We start from the raw sequence: 23,040 nt of genomic DNA, 5'->3' as shown, positions 1-23,040 counted from the left end.
CAAGGCATGACCCAAGATAGGTAAGCAAGGGCACGACATGGCCCAAGCAAGGCAAGGCATGACCCAAGAAAGGTAAGCAAGGGCACGACATGGCCCAAGCAAGGCAAGGCATGACCCAAGAAAGGTAAGCAAGGGCACGACATGGCCCAAGCAAGGCAAGGCATGACCCAAGAAAGGTAAGCAAGGGCACGACATGGCCCAAGCAAGGCAAGGCATGACCCAAGAAAGGTAAGCAAGGGTACGACATGGCCCAAGCAAGGTAAGCATGACCCAAGAAAGGTAAGCAAGGGCACGACATGGCCCAAGCAAGGTAAGCATCACCCAAGAAAGGTAAGCAAGGGCACGACATGGCCCAAGCAAGATAAGCAAGACCCAAGAAAGGTAAGCAAGGGCACGACATGGCCCAAGCAAGGCAAAGCATGACCCAAGAAAGGTAAGCATGACCCAAGCAAGGTAAGGCATGACCCAAGAAAGGTAAGCAAGGGCACGACATGGCCCAAGCAAGGTAAGCATGACCCAAGAAAGGTAAGCAAGGGCACGACATGGCCCAAGCAAGGCAAGGCATGACCCAAGAAAGGTAAGCAAGGGCACGACATGGCCCAAGCAAGGTAAGCATGACCCAAGAAAGGTAAGCAAGGGCACGACATGGCCCAAGCAAGGTAAGCATGACCCAAGAAAGGTAAGCAAGGGCACGACATGGCCCAAACAAGGTAAGCAAGACCCAAGAAAGGTAAGCAAGGGCAGGACATGGCCCAAGCAAGGCAAGGCATGACCCAAGAAAGGTAAGCAAGGGTACGACATGGCCCAAACAAGGTAAGCATGACCCAAGAAAGGTAAGCAAGGGCACGACATGGCCCAAACAAGGTAAGCAAGACCCAAGAAAGGTAAGCAAGGGCACGACATGGCCCAAGCAAGGCAAGGCATGACCTAAGAAAGGTAAGCAAGGGCACGACATGGCCCAAGCAAGGTAAGCATGACCCAAGAAAGGTAAGCAAGGGCAGGTATGACATGGCCCAAACAAGGTAAGCAAGACCCAAGAAAGGTAAGCAAGGGCACGACATGGCCCAAGCAAGGCAAGGCATGACCCAAGAAAGGTAAGCAAGGGCACGACATGGCCCAAGCAAGGTAAGCATGACCCAAGAAAGGTAAGCAAGGGCACGACATCGTCCAAGCAAGGCAAGGCATGACCCAAGAAAGGTAAGCAAGGGAACGACATGGCCCAAGCAAGGCAAGGCATGACCCAAGAAAGGTAAGCAAGGGCACGACATGGCCCAAGCAAGGTAAGCATGACCCAAGAAAGGTAAGCAAGGGCACGACATGGCCCAAGCAAGGTAAGCATGATCCAAGAAAGGAAAGCAAGGGCACGACATGGCCCAAACAAGGCAAGGCATGACCCAAGAAAGGTAAGAAAGGGCACGACATGGCCCAAGCAAGGTAAGCATGACCCAAGAAAGGTAAGCAAGGCACGACATGGCCCAAGCAAGGCAAGGCATGACCCAAGAAAGGTAAGCAAGGGCACGACATGACCCAAACAAGGTAAGCATGACCCAAGAAAGGTAAGTAAGGGCACGCCATGCCCAAGCAAGGCAAGCAAGGGCAAGTCGTGGCAAAGAAAGGCATGTAAGGGCAAGTCGTGGCAAGGCATGGCCCAAGCAAGGTAAGCAAGGGAAAGTCGTGGCAAAGAAAGGCAAGAGGAAGGCATGGCAAGGCATATCCCAAGCAAGGTAAGCAAAGAAAGGTGTTACGGTTCGATTGACGGAGTATTTCGGGGGATGACGGTTGTGGAATTGGCCTGCGACACGGCCATAGTACCGACTTGACCTTGAGTTTTCGTTGTTCAGAAAAAAAAATCCAACGATGCATTGAGGGAATTTTTCGGCTCCGTAAAGTCGGGGGATGACGGTGGTGGATTTGGCCCGCAATACGGCTAACGTCCCGACTTGACCTTGTTTTTTCGTATGCCGCAATGGTCCCGCGGTCGTCTCTCGGATGGGTTAGCGGAGGGGAGTTTGGGACTTGTCGACCGGATGCGGTCTGTTCTTGAGGGCAGCGGACCGAGCAGCCCACGAGCGCGGACTAAAATCTAGTTGACGTCGTCCTTCGAACAAACCTCGTAGGTATTGTAGGGGAGCTTGGGAATCCATGATCGGATGCGGTGTGTTCTAGTGTGCGGGCAACGGACCAAGAAGCACACAAGAGCATACTAAATCTCGTCGTCGTTCCTTCGAGCAAACCTGGAACAGGTACTATAGTCGAGGGGAGCTTGGGCCTCGATGACCGGATTCGGACTGTTCTTGTGTGCGGGCAGAGGACCAAGCAGCACACTAGAGAGCGGACTGTTCTCGTCGTCGATCTTTGAACAAACCTCTTGTCCCTTTTGGCTTTAGTGTGCAATGTTTCTGAAACTCGATGCGGACCGTTCCCGGATGCGGGCGATATCAAGCGGCATGTGGGTGCAGTCCAATTCTAGTTGACGTTGTGTTAGCTAACCTTAGCCAGTGTTGTCCCGCCTCGATTTGTTTGTTTCTTTCATGTCAAACGGTGCTAGTCGGGGGACATCTAGGCCATCCTTGCGGCCACTTTGTGGTCGTGGGATGCAAGCTCGTTGTTTCTTGGCCAAGCGGTACGCTACGCGTGTGAGTGGTGTTTGGTTTTTTTAGCTGGCGGGCTCCGTGAACCGCACGCCGATAAACCTCTTCAGTGTTTGCTCCAAGTGCTATACAGGCCTTGGGCGAGTGATGGTTTTCTGTGTTGCATTCCTAACGATCGCATTGACATGGACCAAGGGCATGGCATCCATAAGCACGCAAGGGAAAGGCATGGCCCAAGGCACAACAATCGGACCCAAGGCATGGCCCAAGGCAAAACGATCGGACCACATGCACAATAATGACCACTATGAATGAATTTTCCCGAAAACTCTCCAAAAATAGCAACCCGAGACCACACGGGCACCCCCCGAGGTCCCAAAATAAAAAATTTCAACACCAATGTTTTCTATATATATTTATATGTCTTTTCCTATTTTTTCAGATTTTTTGGGATTTTTTTGAATTTTTTGGGATTTTTTGGGATTTCTTTGAGATTTTTTTGAATTTTTCCCTTATTTTTCCCGTTTTTACCCCTATTTTCCCTATTTTCGGAAAACAAAAATAATTTTTTTGAAAAAAAAAAATCATGAAAATTAAGCTTAATGCCCATATAAGGTTTTCCAACAAAAAAAACGGGGCATTATTATGACAAAAACTCAAGTTTTGAGCCATTATTATGTTAATGTCACTTGGGTGTTCACTAGGAAAATTTAGCTAATTCAAAATAAACCTCTATAGGGGGAGGGTGAGAGTGGAAGGATGGATGGTCAAGGTTGGCTTAAAACTCTCTTGTGGGCACCGTTGGGCACCGTTGGGCATGGTCGGCCCCCCTACGACACCACACATGCCCATGACATTAGACGGATTGAAAATTTTGGATCATTCGACGGATTTGACGCATAATTTTTTGTCCGAGACCCGATTTGACGCGAAAAATTATTTTTTTGAAAAAAAAAATTCAAAAAAAATCTAAAAAAATTCAAAAAAAATATTAAAAAAAAAAATTTTTTGAAAAAAAATTTGTTGGCTCTAAGCAAGGGCACGACATGGCCTAAGCAAGGCAAGGTATGACCCAAGAAAGGCAAGCAAGGGCACGACATGGCCCAAGCAAAGCAATGCATGACCCAAGAAAGGCAAGCAAGGGCACGACATGGCCCAAGCAAGGCAATCCATGACCCAAGAAAGGCAAGCAAGGGCACGACATGGCCCAAGCAAGGCAAGACATGACCCAAGAAAGGCAAGCAAGGGCACGACATGGCCCAAGCAAGGCAAAGCATGACCCAAGAAAGGCAAGCAAGGGCACGACATGGCCCAAAAAAGGCAAGCAAGGGCACGACATGGCCCAAGCAAGGCAAGGCATGACCAAAGAAAGGCAAGCAAGGGCACGACATGGCCTAAGAAAGGCAAGGCATGACCCAAGAAAGGCAAGCAAGGGCAAGACATGACCCAAACAAGGCAAGGCATGACCCAAGAAAGCCAAGCAAGGGCACGACATGGCCCAAGCAAGGCAAGGCATGACCCAAGAAAGGTAAGCAAGGGCACGACATGGCCCAAGCAAGGCAAGGCATGACCCAAGAAAGGTAAGCAAGGACACGACATGGCCCAAGCAAGGTAAGCATGACCCAAGAAAGGCAAGCAAGGGCACGACTTGGCCCAAGCAAGGCAAGGCATGACCCAAGAAAGGCAAGCAAGGGCACGACATGGCCCAAGCAAGGCAAGGCATGACACAAGAAAGGTAAGCAAGGGCACGACATGGCCCAAGCAAGGCAAGGCATGACCCAAGAAAGGCAAGCAAGGGCACGACATGGCCCAAGCAAGGCAAGACATGACCCAAGAAAGGCAAGCAAGGGCACGACATGGCCCAAGCAAGGCAAAGCATGACCCAAGAAAGGCAAGCAAGGGCACGACATGGCCCAAAAAAGGCAAGCAAGGGCACGACATGGCCCAAGCAAGGCAAGGCATGACCAAAGAAAGGCAAGCAAGGGCACGACATGGCCTAAGCAAGGCAAGGCATGACCCAAGAAAGGCAAGCAAGGGCACGACATGACCCAAGCAAGGCAAGGCATGACCCAAGAAAGCCAAGCAAGGGCACGACATGGCCCAAGCAAGGCAAGGCATGACCCAAGAAAGGTAAGCAAGGGCACGACATGGCCCAAGCAAGGCAAGGCATGACCCAAGAAAGGTAAGCAAGGGCACGACATGGCCCAAGCAAGGTAAGCATGACCCAAGAAAGGCAAGCAAGGGCACGACTTGGCCCAAGCAAGGCAAGGCATGACCCAAGAAAGGCAAGCAAGGGCACAACATGGCCCAAACAAGGCAAGGCATGACCCAAGAAAGGTAAGCAAGGGCACGACATGGCCCAAGCAACGTAAGCATGACCCAAGAAAGGTAAGCAAGGGCACGACATGGCCCAAGCAAGGCAAGGCATGACCCAAGAAAGGCAAGCAAGGGCACGACATGGCCCAAGCAAGGCAAGGCATGACCCAAGAAAGGTAAGCAAGGGCACGACATGGCCCAAGCAAGGGAAGCATGACCCAAGAAAGGTAAGCAAGGGCACGACATGGCCCAAGCAAGGCAAGGCATGACCCAAGAAAGGTAAGCAAGGGCACGACATGGCCCAAGCAAGGTAAGCATGACACAAGAAAGGCAAGCAAGGGCACGACTTGGCCCAAGCAAGGCATGGCATGACCCAAGAAAGGTAAGCAAGGGCACGACATGGCCCAAGCAAGGCAAGGCATGACCCAAGAAAGGTAAGCAAGGGCACGACATGGCCCAAGCAAGGTAAGCATGACCCAAGAAAGGCAAGCAAGGGCACGACATGGCCCAAGCAAGGCAAGGCATGACCCAAGAAAGGTAAGCAAGGGCACGACATGGCCCAAGCAAGGCAAGGCATGACCCAAGAAAGGTAAGCAAGGGCACGACATGGCCCAAGCAAGGTAAGCATGACCCAAGAAAGGTAAGCAAGGGCACGACATGGCCCAAGCAAGGTAAGCATGACCCAAGAAAGGTAAGCAAGGGCACGACATGGCCCAAGCAAGGCAAGGCATGACCCAAGAAAGGCAAGCAAGGGCACGACATGGCCCAAGCAAGGCAAGGCATGACCCAAGAAAGGTAAGCAAGGGCACGACATGGCCCAAGCAAGGGAAGCATGACCCAAGAAAGGTAAGCAAGGGCATGACATGGCCCAAGCAAGGCAAGGCATGACCCAAGAAAGGCAAGCAAGGGCACGACATGGCCCAAGCAAGGTAAGCATGACACAAGAAAGGCAAGCAAGGGCACGACTTGGCCCAAGCAAGGCAAGGCATGACCCAAGAAAGGTAAGCAAGGGCACGACATGGCACAAGCAAAGCAAGGCATGACCCAAGAAAGGTAAGCAAGGGCACGACATGGCCCAAGCAAAGGAAGCATGACCCAAGAAAGGTAAGCAAGGGCACGACATGGCCCAAGCAAGGCAAGGCATGACCCAAGAAAGGCAAGCAAGGGCACGACATGGCCCAAGCAAGGCAAGGCATGACCCAAGAAAGGTAAGCAAGGGCACGACATGGCCTAAGCAAGGCAAGGCAGGACCCAAGATAGGTAAGCAAGGGCACGACATGGCCAAGCAAGGCAAGGCATGACCAAGAAAGGTAAGCAAGGGCACGACATGGCCCAAACAAGGTAAGCATGACCCAAGAAAGGTAAGAAAGGGCACGACATGGCCCAAGCAAGGCAAGGCATGACCAAGAAAGGTAAGCAAGGGCACGACATGGCCCAAACAAGATAAGCATGACCCAAGAAAGGCAAGCAAGGGCACGACATGGCCCAATCAAGGCAAGGAATGACCCAAGAAAGGTAAGCAAGGGCACGACATGTCCCAAGCAAGGCAAGGCATGACCCAAGAAAGGTAAGCAAGGGCACGACATGGCCCAAGCAAGGGAGGCATGACCCAAGAAAGGCAAGCAAGGGCACGACATGGCCCAAGCAAGGCAAGGCATGACCCAAGAAAGGTAAGCAAGGCACGACATGGCCCAAGCAAGGGAAGCATGACCCAAGAAAGGTAAGCAAGGGCACGACATGGCCCAAGCAAGGTAAGCATGACCCAAGAAAGGTAAGCAAGGGCACGCCATGCCCAAGCAAGGTAAGCAAGGGCAAGTCGTGGCAAAGAAAGGCATGTAAGGGCAAGTCGTGGCAAGGCATGGCCCAAGCAAGGTAAGCAAGGGAAAGTCGTGGAAAAGAAAGGCAAGAGGAAGGCATGGCAAGGCATATCCCAAGCAAGGTAAGCAAAGAAAGGTGTTACGGTTTGATTGACGGAGTATTTCGGGGGATGACGGTTGTGGAATTGGCCTGCGACACGGCCATAGTACCGACTTGACCTTGAGTTTTCGTTGTTCAGAAAAAAAATCCAACGATGCATTGAAGGAATTTTTCGGCTCCGTAAAGTCAGGGGATGACGGTGGTGGATTTGGCCCGCAATACGGCTAACATCCCGACTTGACCTCGTTTTTTCGTATGCCGCAATGGTCCTGCGGTCGTCTCTCGGATGGGTTAGCGGAGGGGAGTTTGGGACTTGTCGACCGGATGCGGTCTGTTCTTGCGGGCAGCGGACCGAGCAGCCCACGAGCGCGGACTAAAATCTAGTTGACGTCGTCCTTCGAACAAACCTCGTAGGTATTGTAGGGGAACTTGGGAATCCATGATCGGATGCGGTGTGTTCTAGTGTGCGGGCAACGGACCAAGAAGCACACAAGAGCATACTAAATCTCGTCGTCGTTCCTTCGAGCAAACCTGGAACGGGTACTATAGTCGAGGGGAGCTTGGGCCTCGATGACCGGATTCGGACTGTTCTTGTGTGCGGGCAGAGGACCAAGCAGCACACTAGAGAGCGGACTAAAACTCGTCGTCGATCTTTGAACAAACCTCTTGTCCCTTTTGGCTTTAGTGTGTTAATGTTTCCGAAACTAGATGCGGACCGTTCCCGGATGCGGGCGATATCAAGCGGCATGTGGGTGCAGTCCAATTCTAGTTGACGTTGTGTTAGCTAACCTTAGCCAGTGTTGTCCCGCCTCGATTTGTTTGTTTCTTTCACGTCAAACGGTGCTAGTCTGGGGACATCTAGCCCATCCTTGCGGCCACTTTGTGGTCGTGGGATGCAAGCTCGTTGTTTCTTGGCCAAGCGGTACGCTACGCGTGTGAGTGGTGTTTGGTTTTTTTTAGCTGGCGGGCTCCGTGAACCGCACGTCGATAAACCTCTTCGGTGTTTGCTCCAAGTGCTATACAAGCCTTGGGCGAGTGATGGTTTTCTGTGTTGCATTCCTAACGATCGCATTGACATGGACCAAGGGCATGGCATCCATAAGCACGCAAGGGAAAGGCATGGCCCAAGGCACAACAATCGGACCCAAGGCATGGCCCAAGGCAAAACGATCGGACCACATGCACAATAATGACCACTATGAATGAATTTTCCCGAAAACTTTCCAAAAATAGCAACCCGGGACCACACGGGCACCCCCCGAGGTCCCAAAATAAAAAATTTCAACACCAATGTTTTCTATATTTATTTATAGGTCTTTTCCTATTTTTTCGGATTTTTTGGGATTTTTTTGAATTTTTTGGGATTTTCCCCATTTTTACCCCTAAAATAGCAACCCGGGACCACACGGGCACCCCCCTAGGTCCAAAAATAAAAAATTTCAACACCAATAATTTTTTTGGATTTTTTTGAATTTTTTGGGATTTTTTGGGATTTTTTTGAGATTTTTTTGAATTTTTCCCTTATTTTTCCCGTTTTTACCCCTATTTTCCCTATTTTCGGAAAACAAAAATAATTTTTTTGAAAAAAAAAATCATGAAAATTAAGCTTAATGACCATATAAGGTTTTCCAACAAAAAAAACGGGGCATTATTATGACAAAAACTCAAGTTTTGAGCCATTATTATGTTACTGTCACTTGGTTGTTCACTAGGAAAATTTAGCTAATTCAAAATAAACCTCATAGGGGGAGGGTGAGAGTGGAAGGATGGATGGTCAAGGTTGGCTTAAAACTCTCTTGTGGGCACCGTTGGGCACCGTTGGGCATGGTCGGCCCCCCTACGACACCACACATGCCCATGACATTAGACGGATTGAAAATTTTGGATCATTCGACGGATTTGACGCATAATTTTTTGTCCGAGACCCGATTTGACGCGAAAAATTATTTTTTTGAAAAAAAAAAAATTCAAAAAAATTCAAAAAAAATCCAAAAAAAATATTAAATTTTTTTTTTTTTTTTAAAAAATTTGTTGGCTCTAAGCAAGGGCACGACATGGCCCAAGCAAGGCAAGGTATGACCCAAGAAAGGCAAGCAAGGGCACGACATGGCCCAAGCAAAGCAATACATGACCCAAGAAAGGCAAGCAAGGGCACGACATGGCCCAAGCAAGGCAATCCATGACCCAAGAAAGGCAAGCAAGGGCACGACATGGCCCAAGCAAGGCAATCCATGACCCAAGAAAGGCAAGCAAGGGCACGACATGGCCCAAGCAAGACAAGACATGACCCAAGAAAGGCAAGCAAGGCCACGACATGGCCCAAGCAAGGCAAAGCATGACCCAAGAAAGGCAAGCAAGGGCACGACATGGCCCAAGAAAGGCAAGCAAGGGCACGACATGGCCCAAGCAAGGCAAGGCATGACCAAAGAAAGGAAAGCAAGGGCACGACATGGCCTAAGCAAGGCAAGGCATGACCCAAGAAAGGCAAGCAAGGGCACGACATGACCCAAGGAAGGCAAGACATGACCCAAGAAAGCCAAGCAAGGGCACGACATGGCCCAAGCAAGGCAAGGCATGACCCAAGAAAGGTAAGCAAGGGCACGACATGGCCCAAGCAAGGTAAGCATGACCCAAGAAAGGCAAGCAAGGGCACGACTTGGCCCAAGCAAGGCAAGGCATGACCCAAGAAAGGTAAGCAAGGGCACGACATGGCCCAAGCAAAGCAAGGCATGACCCAAGAAAGGTAAGCAAGGGCACGACATGGCCCAAGCAAGGGAAGCATGACCCAAGAAAGGTAAGCAAGGGCACAACATGGCCCAAGCAAGGCAAGGCATGACTCAAGAAAGGCAAGCAAGGGCACGACATGGCCCAAGCAAGGCAAGGCATGACCCAAGAAAGGTAAGCAAGGGCACGACATGGCCCAAGCAAGGTAAGCATGACCCAAGAAAGGCAAGCAAGGGCACTGTTAGGTTATGATACATATGAGAATTCATAAATCATGCGGAAAAACCATTTAGCCAGGAATACATATTATTTACACATAATCTTATAGCATAGTTTAGATGCATACTCTTTGTTGCGGGCCTTCCCTAGCTGCGCCCGAACCGAACAAGAACAAGTCTGAACCAATTAGAATCGCCCTTAAGGTACTAAAGATTTTCGGCACTCTTAGATAAGAAATGTGTCTGAATTTTCTCTCAAAAACTCACTTTGAATACTTAAATAATCTCATTAAAATATGTGACCCTAGGCACGTATTTATAGAGTTATGGAAAGGGTTTTGGAATCCTATTAGGATACTAATTTATTTAATTATAACCCTACTAGGACTCTAATTAAATAATCATTATCTAATAGTTTTAGGATTTAATCACACTTCGAATCCTGATTGCTTCAGGATTCCCGCACAAGCAATGCACGAGCACCGTACACCCGCGCAAGCCTTGCGGCCCACGCTAGGCGCACAGCGCTCGGCCCATTGCTGCGCTCTGCGCGCGCGCGCCCAAGGCCTTGGCTGGGCCTGGCCTTGCGCTGGGCCTGGTCGAGGCTTGGCGTGCGCTGGTGTGCGTTGGCTCGCTGGGCGACGGCCTGGCTTCGTGCTGGGCCTTCGTCTAGCGGGCCTCGTCCGATGCTAATTCGTACGATACGCTTCCGATTAAATTCCCGATTCCGGAATTCATTTCCGATACGAACAATATTTAATATTTCCGATTCCGGAATCAATTTCCGTTTCGAACAAATATTTAATATTTCCGTTTCCGGAATTATTTTCCGATTCCGATAATATTTCCGATTCTGACAATATTTCCGTTTCCGGCAATATTTCCGATTCTGGCAATATTTCCATTTCCGATAATATTTTCCGATACGTACCATGTTTCCGTTTCCGGCAACATCTACGACTTGGATAATATTTATATTTCCGATACGATCCATATTTCCGTTTCCGGCAATATCATCGTTTCCGGAGTATTCATTTCTTGCCTGTGACGATCTCAGCTCCCACTGAAACCAAGATCCGTCGATTCCGAATATCCATAGATGGAGTATCTAATGCCATTAAATACTTGATCCGTTTACGTACTATTTGTGTGACCCTACGGGTTCAGTCAAGAGTAAGCTGTGGATTAATATCATTAATTCCACTTGAACTGAAGCGGCCTCTAGCTAGGCATTCAGCTCACTTGATCTCACTGAATTATTAACTTGTTAATTAATACTGAACCGCATTCATTAGACTTAACATAGAATGCATACTTGGACCAAGGGCATTATTTCCTTCAGTCTCCCACTTGTCCTTAGGGACAAGTGTGCATTTCCTAATTCCTTTGTCGCTCGATGCTTGCTCTTGAACATAAGGTAAGAGTTGTCATCCTTATTATGTCCAGAGGTGTTTCTCGGTTTCAGAGTTCAACTGATCAAATAAACAGATAATCATAGCCTATGATTCATCCGAGCACGGCCATGCATTTCACAGTTTCTAGCTCTCCGAGTGGCCTTGTACAACTTTTAAGCATCTCGTCCCGATTTATGGGAGGACAATCCCAATCTTGCGATCTTGAGATTAGACTTCGTTTGATAGGTGATTACCTGAGCGTTGCCTTTATAGCCTCCTTTTACGGTGGGACGGTTGGTCAACGTCAAAGCAACCAGTTCTCAAACAAGTAATCTCAAATCACTCAGGTATTGAGGATTTAGTGTCTAATAATTTTAATGAAATTTACTTATGACAGATTTTCATCTCTTACAGTAAAGTTTCATAGGTCTTGTCCGATACTAGTCTTCCCAAAGTAAGTATCTATGCAAATGATTATGACACTACTACAAAATAGCCTATTTGAAGACGCTTGTGCCTCGACGCCAAGGGGGGTGCGTTGGGGGTGCGAAAATATTTCCGTGATTTTAGGACGATTTATGGCGTCGAGAAAATTGGCGACGCCTTATTGACGACGCCTTTTGTCGTCGAACCAGTTTGCTACGCATTTGCGCGTCGAGAAAACATGTGCCTTGCACGTGTTTCTAGTAAACAACTCAGACCGGCCTGCGCGCTTCAAAATTTTGGTGAAAATTAAACTTTACCGCCTATACTCTAATTAAATAATATATTAATTAAAAAAGAAGAAGAAAATTGCTAAAACTAAAAACTAACACACGTCCTTCACGTATTACTAACCCTAATTAGCTAAAACACCAAACACAACCGCGTCGTCTCTTCAATTCCCTGGAAATTCCAAACCGTTCACTCTCTGCCATTGATATTCATCAAGGTTTGTGTTTAACTTTATACTTTCCTCTGTTTTATTTCTTCTTAATTTATCTTCTTTATCTGAATTTTTGATTCTCTTCTTCTTCTTCTTATCATATTTCAACGAGTCACAGTTGGTGGAAAATCGCAAGAGGTGCTGAAATTTCGAAGGGATTTACGGCTCAATAGTCTGCTGAAATTTCTGAGGTATTTATTGGATATATTTGTTCTGTTTTCTCAATCGAATCCATTGATATTTTGTTTTCTGAGGGATTTACGGTTCATTGGTATTTTCAGTTGACAGAATTATGTGAATTACGGCCCAATCGAATTGTGAATTATGTGAATTATGCTATTTTCAGTTGATAGAATTATGTGAATTATTAAATTTACAGAATTATGTGAATTATGGCTCAATCGAATTGTGAATTATGCTATTTTCAGTTGATAGAATTATGTGAATTATTAAATTTACAGAATTATGTGAATTATATCGAATTGTGAATTATGAAAATGACGTGTTCTGTGCTCGTTGAATTGCAAACGGAATTTTTAATTTGTTGGTGTTGTGGATTATTATGTATTTTGTATATAATTTATGTATTTTAATATTTTTTATGTGATGAAAAACAGTTTAAAAAAAAGGTAAATGAGGCGAAGAAGTAGGGTTTATCTTGAATTTTTCTGCCCAATATTTTTTTTTTTTTACCTAAGCTTGTATTGCTGGCATGGTTGCTTCCATTCTACCTCCTGCACTCATAAGAACATCCCCTACTCCATCCCGTACCACCATTCCCAAACCAACTTTTCCATCTTTCGAAATCGCTGCATCTGTGTTGAGTTTATACAAGCCTGTTGCAGGTGGTCTCCAAGTAAAAGTACCATGGTCTCATACTTGGAAACCAAGAACTCACTTTTAGAACTTCACCAATGGTAATTTGTGTCACGTTATCATGTAAAGAATGAATGTGTTTTTTGTATGTGTCCTGCAAATATTAGATTAACTTCAGATTTCATTAAGACCAACAGAAACTGAAACTCAATTACAATATTAAGAAACTCTTACAGACACAAGAATAGAAACAGCACTAGTGGCTGACAAAACAGCCTGATACGCTGTCTTCAGAGCCTCATCTAGAGTGACCATGTGCAGATTAGTTGTGCAGTGTGTGCAGTCTGTTCTGTGCAGTTCTGTGCAGATTAGTTTGTTGCAGTGTGCCTTATGTGTGGCCATATCGTTTCCTTTAACATGAAGTTCTTTCATAAGACTATTTGGTGGTTGACAGTCTCTGGTAGACTGGTAGTACTTGTATCTGTCTAATATCAATCTTTGATTAACTAGAACTGCTTGGAGAAGGTTGTGTGAAGTTTGTACTTTTGGTTTTTTTTCCTTTTTTTTTTTTTTTTTTTTTTTTTTTTTTTTTTCTGTTTTTCAAATGCTATGTCTTTAATATTTGTCTGTATTTACTTGCTTGCTTCATTAGTTGAAAATTTATGATTGAAAACATGCTAATGAATTGTCTGGACCTCACAAGATCATTGGTCAGACTCATCATGGTGTACTTCGCATTTGGATTAGATATATTTGTATATGTATTGGATGCCAGAAAATGCTTAAACAGGAGATTTAAATCCAACTCTTCTTGATAGACTGTAGTTGTGTTAATAGGACAAGAAAGACAAAGCTTGAAGATTGCGTTTAATCTATTATATGAAATTTGATTCAAGAGAGGTTCGTATTGCTAATACTTGGCAGAAGTTTAAAATGGCGATTTAAATCCAACTCTTGAAAGACTGGTTGTGTTAATAAGACAAGAAAGATGGACATATATTAAAGATTGTGTTTTGTGCTCCTGTTGTGTGCAGTCTGCTCTGCAGGAAGTCCAGGTGTTGCAGTCAGGTTACAGGGAGTGTGGTTTTCGTCTATGCTGTGTGCATTCTTGTGTTGCGTGCCTTTCTTTTTGCGGTTGTTGTGTTGTTTGTTAGGGAGTGGTCTGTACTCCTCTAACTTTTTCTGCTGTTTCGTTGTTTGGATTCTTTGTTCTTACCTTTGGAAGCTTAACTTGAGTCTTGCTGCTAATCTAGAATCTGAACTCTGATTACATAATATTAAATCTGTAATTCAGTCAGCTCTTTTGCAGTATATTGATTACATTATATTCTATATTTATTATGTAATTCAGTCACCTCTTTTGCAGTTATATTATATTTATATATTAGAATAATACTGATTACATTTTTTATGTGACTTGTCTTGCAGTGCTATATAGTACGAGATGACTTATCGCAAGAGGGTTAGATCTGCTGCTAAAACAGATGGTACACATGGTCCAGATACCGCACATACCTCATCTTTGAGTGAAGAGGCCTCACAACCCACCAAAAAACATGCTACTGAACCACAATCATCTCAGGTTTCTTCTATTACTACTGCTGTCAAATTTGGACCGTTTTCTCCACAAGGTACACTTACATCAGTGGTTGCACCTCCATGTTCGATTACATCAAAAAGTGCATTGCAAACCGAAGACATACTCGGAGCTATATGGAAAAGGCCACCTACTTCCTTACCATCAAGTTCACTTATGACAACAACTAAAGATAAAGCTTTCATCCACGATCTCACCTGAAGTTCCGACTAGTATTCCACCTTCTAATACATCAAAATCACAAAAACACCCTTCTACTTCCTCTGGTCATGTCCCACCTCGTATCTCGCCTGCTAGTCATATCTCACCTAATATGCCACCCAATATGCCACCTATTATCCCACCTTCTACTCATATTAAACCATCCTCAAGAGCTTCTCAGAACAATCAACAACAAAACAATAATGAAAAACCAAAAGAGAACTCAACAAAATCGAAGTCCCTAAGGGTGAAGTCATATCCGGATTGGCCTGTAGATATAGATTTTGATGACAAGGAGGAGGTTTTGACCATTGGTAAGTTAGTGCATATAGGATTGTTCAGTTGTAAGAAGTTGCCGGCCAATATAAATCAACTAGAAAGCTACTGCATAAAGCAATCTTATGTTATGTTCTGTTCTATATCTGTTCTGTTTTTCCCTTCTGTCCAAATTGTAGAGTTGCTGAATATATACGTCTTCTTGTTCTCGTAATCTTATGTATAAAGTATATATGTTCACTTATTCTTTTTTTATGCAGATGCGAAGCGTAATGTTAAACTGGTGAGTGGTTCTATTCAAACAATCGACGTCTGGAGTAACAACGGCGTTAAATACTATGTTGAATTCAATGACCTTTACCAACCGCTTAGGAAAGGTGGCCAAATGTTGGTCAGATTCGTTGGTAGTATTGCAAAGGTAGAGGAATACTGTCCACTTGGAGAACGGGAGTGGCCTGATATCGATGCAGATGTAAAAGCTAAGATGATAGAACAAATAAGAGTAAGTTCAAGTCTTTATTCCCGTTTCTAGAAGTTTATTTTATTTCGCCTCACGAGTGCATAGTACTTAGTATGTTTTATTCTTTTCGCTTCAGTCAGTTTTGCAACACGCGCGGCTAAGCCACTATAGTATATTACAAAATCTGGATTCATTTTCAGCAATGCAATCTTACTGAACAACAATAAGAAACTAGAAACTAGTAATGGTGTTAATAATACAAATTATTTGATGCTGCTGCTCTGAATTGTGTAAGGTTAGATACGTCTTGTAGGCTGTCATTACATGAGTCATGATAATCCATTATGACAAAACCATGCTAATTTAACCTATAAATATTCATTTGCTCATATTATAAATAATATACAATGAACTAGGAACAAAGCAATCTGATTTTAGTAAATATGATCTATATGAAATCCTTTTTGTCTTCAAAGCATGTCTTGTTTTCCTGATGTTAGTAAATGCTTTTCCTGAAGGATCGCTTTGTTATTCCTGATCATCCGGAATATAACAAACAAATCCTAAAGCGTGCCAATAAAAGTTGGAGGAAATATAAACACTCTCTTAAGGGGACTTACTACAAACCAGATGAGAAAACAGTCGCTCAGATGTGCGATGCTGTGCCACGACATGGAATTAGCAGTGCTCAATGGAGAAAGTTGGTTAAGTATTGGGATTCGGATGAAGGGCAAGTAAGTACCATGTTCTTCATTGAACTTTGAGTGATGTATTTTTTTTTTCACAAATGACAGTGAAGTACAAGATTCAATTAATAAATGAAATCACAGACTGCACAGAACTGATCTGCACATAATGCACATAATAGACTGCACAGAATTGATCTGCACAGACTGCACAGAACAGCATAGACCTGATCTGCACAGACTGCACAGATTGCATAGAACTGATCTGCACATACTGCACAGAATAGACTGTACACACTGCAGAAAACTAATCTGCACAGAACAGACTGCACACACTGCACAACTAATCTGCACAGAACTGCACAGAACAGACTGTACACACTGCAACAAACTAATCTGCACAGAACATTGTTGCACTCACTATAGGAAATCCTCAGAATTGCCTAATGTCACTCAGAAAGTATGTGAAATGGTTATACAGTATTTATTACTCCGTAATTGGTATTACTGATGGTTTTTGGGTGTATCTCGGGTTATATCATACCAGTAGAAATATTCTTGCATGATTGCAGTCCCTTGGACCTTACTTATCTTGTGGGTTGTTTTGCTATTTTTTGATTTTAACGTCCTTTAATCCAACTTGATGGATCCGTAAATGCATCAAACACAAATGAATTATAAGTCAAGGGATGAACTTGGAGCAGTATGGGGACTTTACAAGGTAAGTCATTGGTGAACTTGGAACAGTGGGAGCAGATCTCAGCTTTCATTGGTCCTTGCACTATATCATGAGCAAATTTTAAAGGGTTTTACAATCTACACAAGTTGATGATAACCAAGAACTTTGATTTATATTCAGGTGTGGTTAAGAGTGGAGTGGGAAACTGTTACGTGTTCTAAAATTGAAAGGGTATTTGGTTCTTATGTGATGCAACCAAGTATGCGAGACATTACAAATCAGTTAGTTTGCTGGCGTAAGAAACATTAAAGAAAAGCTAATTTGCCTTCGTACATGTATTTATTCTAATAATTTGGCATGGGTATGTCACTGGTCTTTGTTGAGGTTCTTTTTTATTTGATAGAGCTGAGGAATTTCTTATAGTGATTTTTAAACCCTCTGGCTTTACAAATATTAACTGATCATTTCTCAAAAAATATGCATGCATACCTCAGACATTATTAGACCTGGTATTGCTCCCAGTCCTACTGGGAACGTTGCAGCAGATATCTGTAGTAGTAGAAATATATGAGAAAAATAAGTATCAGTATTATACCAACATTACTAGTCTAACTAAATGCAGTTTGTAGTTTTGGTACATTCATCCCATAAACAATTCCCGGCTCTTTACAGAAAGCTATAAAACGCGAGGTAATAAGAAAAGATAATTCTGCATCAGAGAGAGAAAGAAAAGTTAGCACAAGTGGTGTTTTACCAAAATGCCAATAAGGGCTAGATATGAAAACAACTTATAGGAGTTACATCAAAACTTAACTAGACTGGCAGAAATTCTAGCAACAGTTTTTAGTTGATCTTTGTTAATTTATTTACTAAAAAGACTTAACTATTTCTTAATATATCTCTTTGAATCTGAGTGCAGAAACTTTCAGAATATGGAAAGGCTGCACGGGCCGCTCAAAATCAATTTCATAGATCTGGTTGTAACAGCTATGCGAATCAACAAGCTGATTATGTATGAATCATGGCTTCTTCTATTTTATTAACGCTGGTTCAGATTTTCTTTAATACTTTTGATATTGATATTCATATATAGGAAGACGAGCATGGAAAAGAATGAGCTTATTAGCCCTTTGGGTAAAGTCTCATTCCGGCAAGGACGGGACCTTTCTTCCAGGCACAGACACAGTCACTGAAGATTTTGTGGTATGAGTTCAAATTTAATAGATTAATTCAGCTACTTTTGTTATGAAAAAGCTAGGTGATTGATAAACCAATATGGGTCTGCTTCTTAATTTGTTTATGAAATTCATACTATTATCCTAAACTGTTTGTATAGGATGATGCAAAGGCTAAGATGGAAACGTTGAGGACTGTAGATCCTTCTAAATTTGAACAAGAACTTGAAAATGCAGCTTTTGAGGACACTATGCATGGTGGAAAGATTCCCGAACGCCCTGTAGGGTACGGACTTGGAGTTCGAAAGAGAGACGTTTATGGGGTGCATGGTGTGCTAAGGAAGCAAGGGTATGGGAAAGTTCGAGAGAGGACCGTAGTACAGATGGAAAGTGTGAAAGAAGAAATGTCAGCACTCAGCAAGAAAAATGAAACACTTGAGGAGGAAAATGGAAAGTTGCAAGCCCAAGTTAAAGAGAATAATTTTCTGCTTACAAATCTTGTTGGACAACTTGCTCAACTTGTAGGTCAAGTTCGTACAGAAGCTTTAAGTTTAGCACAACAAGTCTTGAGCATGGCACACAAAAGGGTAATTATGCTAATCTCTTATCATTTGAACTCTTTTTGCATGTTGTTATATAAAGTTTGCTGCGTTGTTCTGAATGATACCTTTAACAAACTAATAGTACACAGCTAGACTTAGCATCCCACAGAGAGTTTTAATCAAAACAGTCTATCCTAATCCAGTCAATCATCCTTGGATGAGAATAAAGCAATATTCTGGGGCTGAATCAAATGAATTGAACTGATTGACATATGTTTTGCAGTTGATAAATTTCATATATACTGGATCTTATATCCAGGTGCTACTAACTGAATAACCCCAAAGAACCAACTAACTCTTAACAGATTACAGCCACAATATTATAAAGGGAAGTCTGTTGTTGTTTGTATTGATAGACAGAAAGGTTGTAAGCTTGAAGCTTTTACAATTCAAATAGCCAAGAGACTTTCGAGAAGTCTCTACTCTCCCTCTTAGTTCAATACTCCCAAGATGCCCTTAGCTTCCTGTTTGCCTCCCTCCCCCTTTTATTTACAACTTCCACATAAGACAAAAGCATTAAACCAAAAAGCAATCAGCCAAGCCTCTGGTGTGGCTGCTACCTGCTGCAGTGGTTGTCTCCTCTTCCTTCTGGTGTACGTCTGTAGAGCAGGTGGATGTATAGCAATAACTTGTGATCTTATATCCAGTTACTGATGCCATAGGATATTATTTCAGGCTTTCCATATCTGATATATCACAGCCAAAACACATACACTGAAAATGTAACACGGAAACTTTGAATCTTTACGTGATTTTCCTGACAAGCCTTACTGTACCTTTCTGGGTCTGAATCTTCACACCCATATCAATCCATTGAGAAATCTTCCCCCGGCATTTCCTGTTATATAAGGTTTAGGGTCAAAAAAAATGTGGGAATGACTTTCGATGTCAGTTCCACATAAGAGACATGAACCATCAGTGTTAATGCCATGCTTTTATAGCCTGTCTATTGTCTTCAAACTTGTTATTCATAGCCTGTCTATTGTCTTCAAACTTGTTATGTCAGTTCCACATAAGAGACATGAACCATCAGATTTTATGATTAATGTTCTCTCGCGGTTTTGCCTCTTGAATAGTCCGTTGTAACTTTATTTGTTAATTAGTTTGTTGTTTGAGTACTAGCCATAACGCGGGTTTGGTTAAGTTTGGCAAGCAATGGAACTTGTGAGCTTTGACATTCTCTTATGCTGAATGTTGGTAAATTTATGTTTTGTCCAATATAAATCTTTTATGCATTACTGTAGTCATAGTCATCTTTGTGTTGCGTATCCCATTAGATTTTAATGCATGTAGAAGTTGTGAAAGAATGATACAAGCTAGTTCTGTGAGCTTTTAAGTGGAAGAATTATGTAGCTAGTTGTGCAAGTTTTGCAGCTCTCATATTGGCAGCATCGTACTGTTAGCTTTTAGTGTTTTTTGTGAGTTTTGAGGTGCTATGTTGGTTAATGCATGGGGGGCGGGGTTTAAGAAATCCAAATTAACCAAAATTATCGGTCTATTACTTGTTATATTTTGCTTTTACATTATTCTTTATTTTGTTTTGAAGGTTGTTCAACGTGATAAAGGAGCAACAAAAGAATGAAGCAGCTTGGGACAGTTGAGCTTCATATTGGCTACTACGAACAATCGTCTGTAATAGCTAATTATTTTAGTCTTTATTATCTACTACGAACCATCGTCTACGAACAATCCTAGTTAGTTATTTTAGGCTTTTTTTTTCCCTTTTACTAGCTGTGAATTTTAGTTTCTCTAGACTTTATTAATTAGAAATATCAATGCACTATGGATTATATTTGTACGTAACGTACTTATTTCAATATTTCTATATATATACGTACAGGTGAAAACCTAGCTTACCAAAAAATTGTGGACATCTTATGATGTTGTGATCGTTTTATATTATGTTTTAAATTTCCCGCCATAACTTTTTGTGATGTCGCGGAAAAGCGTCATGAACAATGTGGATGTCAAATGATCTCTAGAATAAGGACTCAAAAGGGCGTCGACAAACCTTTTCAATCCAGGTTTAATCTTATTTTTCTCGACGCCAAGAAAACCAATACGACGATTTATAGCGCCGAGATTCTCGACGCACCTCCCATTGTCTGGACAGTTAAAGGCGTCGAGGTGCTCGACGCACCCACCATTGCCTGGACAATTAAAGTTGTCGAGGTAGTCGACGCATCCACCATTGCCTGGACAATTAAAGGCGTCGCCATTGTCGATGCCAAAATATACAGAAGACACTTTAAGGCGTAGCAATTGTGGACGCCTGATTCATAACCTGGACAGCTTAAGGCGTCGCAAGTCTGGACACCTAAAGGCGTTGCAAAATCTCGACTAAGAATTTCTCGACGCGGAGGGACATGCGTCGAGGCCTTTTTTCTCGACGCCTTTAGGCGTCGCTAATAAGCTGAAAAAGCGTCGCCATAACACGGAAATTCTAGTAGTGTGACATTGCCATGTCCACATAGTTCAAGAAACAGAACTACTAGTCATCTTGCATTCTAGTCGTCTAACGTTTTCTATGCGTCCAATTTTATAGAAAACTCCGACTAGGGACCATTTTCAACCTTTGACATTCAAGTTCACTTGATAGACATTTCTTAGTCACAGGACTGGTCCTGACAGTCTATCTTGAATATATCGTCAAATTGAAGGGACTCATCATTTAATAAACCATAAATTAAATGGAAAAAATGAATTCTTTTCATTTATTGTGAATGATTAACCAATAATGTTTTACAAAGATTTAAACTCTAAAACTTTAAAACATTAAACAGAGACATCAAAGCCATTCTCCAATATGCTTGATTCCCATAGCTGCAGTGTGTGAGTTGTGCTTCGCCTGCGGCAGAGGTTTAGTCAATGGATCTGATATGTTGTCATCAATTCCAATTTTGCTTATCTCGACTTCTTTTCATTCAACGAACCCTCGTAGAAGGTGAAATCTACGAAGTACATGCTTGACTCTCTGGTGGTGTCTAGGCTCCTTTGCCTGTGCAATAGCTCCGTTATTGTCACAATACAGGGCTATTGGTCCTTTAATGGAGGGGACTATACCAAGTTCACCTATGAACTTCCTTAGCCATATAGCTTCCTTTGCTGCTTCATGTGCAGCAATGTACTCCGCTTCAGTTGTAGAATCCGCAATGGTGCTTTGCTTAGCACTTTTCCAGCTTACTGCTCCTCCGTTGAGGCAGAAGACAAACCCAGACTTTGATCTGAAATCATCTTTGTCGGTTTGGAAACTTGCGTCCGTATAGCCTTTAACAATTAATTCATCATCTCCACCATAGACCAGGAAGTCATCTTTGTGCCTTTTCAGGTACTTCAGAATGTTCTTGGCAGCAGTCCAATGCGCCTCTCCTGGGTCTGACTGGTATCTGCTCGTAGCACTGAGTGCATACGCAATATCCGGGCGTGTACATATCATAGCATACATTATTGAACCAATCAATGATGCATATGGAATCCCATTCATTCGTCTACGCTCATCAAGTGTTTTTGGGCACTGAGTCTTGCTTAGAGTCATTCCATGAGACATGGGTAGGTAGCCTCGCTTGGAGTCTGCCATCTTGAACCTATCAAGCACCTTATTGATATAAGTGCTTTGACTAAGTCCAATCATCCTTTTTGATCTATCTCTGTAAATCTTGATGCCCAATATGTACTGTGCTTCTCCTAGATCTTTCATCGAAAAACATTTCCCAAGCCAAATCTTGACAGAGTTCAACATAGGAATGTCATTTCCGATAAGTAATATGTCGTCGACATATAATACTAGGAAAGCAATTTTGCTCCCACTGACCTTCTTGTATACACAAGATTCGTCTGCGTTCTTGATGAAACCAAAGTCACTGACTGCTTCATCAAAACGTATATTCCAGCTCCTGGATGCCTGCTTCAATCCGTAGATTGACTTCTTTAGCTTGCATACCTTTTTAGCATTCTTTGGATCCTCAAAACCTTCAGGTTGTGTCATAAACACAGTTTCTGTTAAAACGCCGTTTAAGAAAGCAGTTTTGACATCCATCTGCCATATTTCGTAATCGTAATATGCAGCGATCGCTAACATTATCCGAATAGACTTTAGCATTGCAACTGGTGAAAAGGTTTCATCATAATCCACACCGTGGACTTGCCTGTAACCTTTTGCAACCAATCTAGCTTTGAAAACTTCAAGTTTCCCATCCTTGTCCTTTTTCAGTTTGAAAACCCATTTGCTTCCAATGGCTTGGTAGCGATCTGGCAAATCGACCAAATCCCATACTTGGTTTTTAGACATGGAGTCTAATTCAGATTGCATGGCTTCTTGCCATTGCTTGGAGCTAGGGCTCGTCATAGCTTGTTTGTAAGTCGCAGGTTCATCACTTTCAAGTAATAGAACGTCATAGCTCTCGTTCGTCAAAATACCTAAGTACCTTTCCGGTTGAGATCTATATCTTTGCGATCTACGCGGG

The 23,040-nt window shown here is 43.3% G+C and overlaps 1 protein-coding gene across 1 annotated transcript; it reads left to right on the top strand.

The window, feature by feature from the left end:
- The first annotated feature begins 11,961 nt into the window (after nucleotides 1–11,961).
- LOC130464843 (uncharacterized) lies at nucleotides 11,962–18,388 on the top strand. The gene is made up of 8 exons (XM_056834062.1): nucleotides 11,962–12,091; nucleotides 12,204–12,276; nucleotides 14,330–15,013; nucleotides 15,236–15,477; nucleotides 15,954–16,169; nucleotides 17,720–17,812; nucleotides 17,894–18,003; nucleotides 18,137–18,388. Exons 3-7 carry the CDS (start codon nucleotides 14,812–14,814, stop codon nucleotides 17,915–17,917), a joined length of 777 nt encoding a protein of 258 aa, XP_056690040.1. The 5' UTR covers nucleotides 11,962–12,091; nucleotides 12,204–12,276; nucleotides 14,330–14,811; the 3' UTR covers nucleotides 17,918–18,003; nucleotides 18,137–18,388.
- Nucleotides 18,389–23,040: the final 4,652 nt, after the last annotated feature.

The sequence above is a fragment of the Spinacia oleracea genome, unplaced genomic scaffold (genome assembly GCF_020520425.1).
Source record: "Spinacia oleracea cultivar Varoflay unplaced genomic scaffold, BTI_SOV_V1 SOVchr0_009, whole genome shotgun sequence".
In the NCBI taxonomy this organism is placed as follows: domain Eukaryota; kingdom Viridiplantae; phylum Streptophyta; class Magnoliopsida; order Caryophyllales; family Amaranthaceae; genus Spinacia; species Spinacia oleracea.
This window is presented reverse-complemented; position numbering and strand designations above follow the sequence as displayed.

What these genes read in the sequence shown, in the direction of transcription:
- LOC130464843 (XM_056834062.1), top strand. Translation starts at nt 14,812, where the DNA reads ATGCCACCCAATATGCCACCTATTATCCCACCTTCTACTCATATTAAA. An exon ending in GGAGGAGGTTTTGACCATTG is followed by an intron (nt 15,014 to 15,235) that starts GTAAGTTAGTGC and finishes TTTTTTATGCAG; the next exon opens with ATGCGAAGCGTAATGTTAAA. An exon ending in AGATGATAGAACAAATAAGA is followed by an intron (nt 15,478 to 15,953) that starts GTAAGTTCAAGT and finishes CTTTTCCTGAAG; the next exon opens with GATCGCTTTGTTATTCCTGA.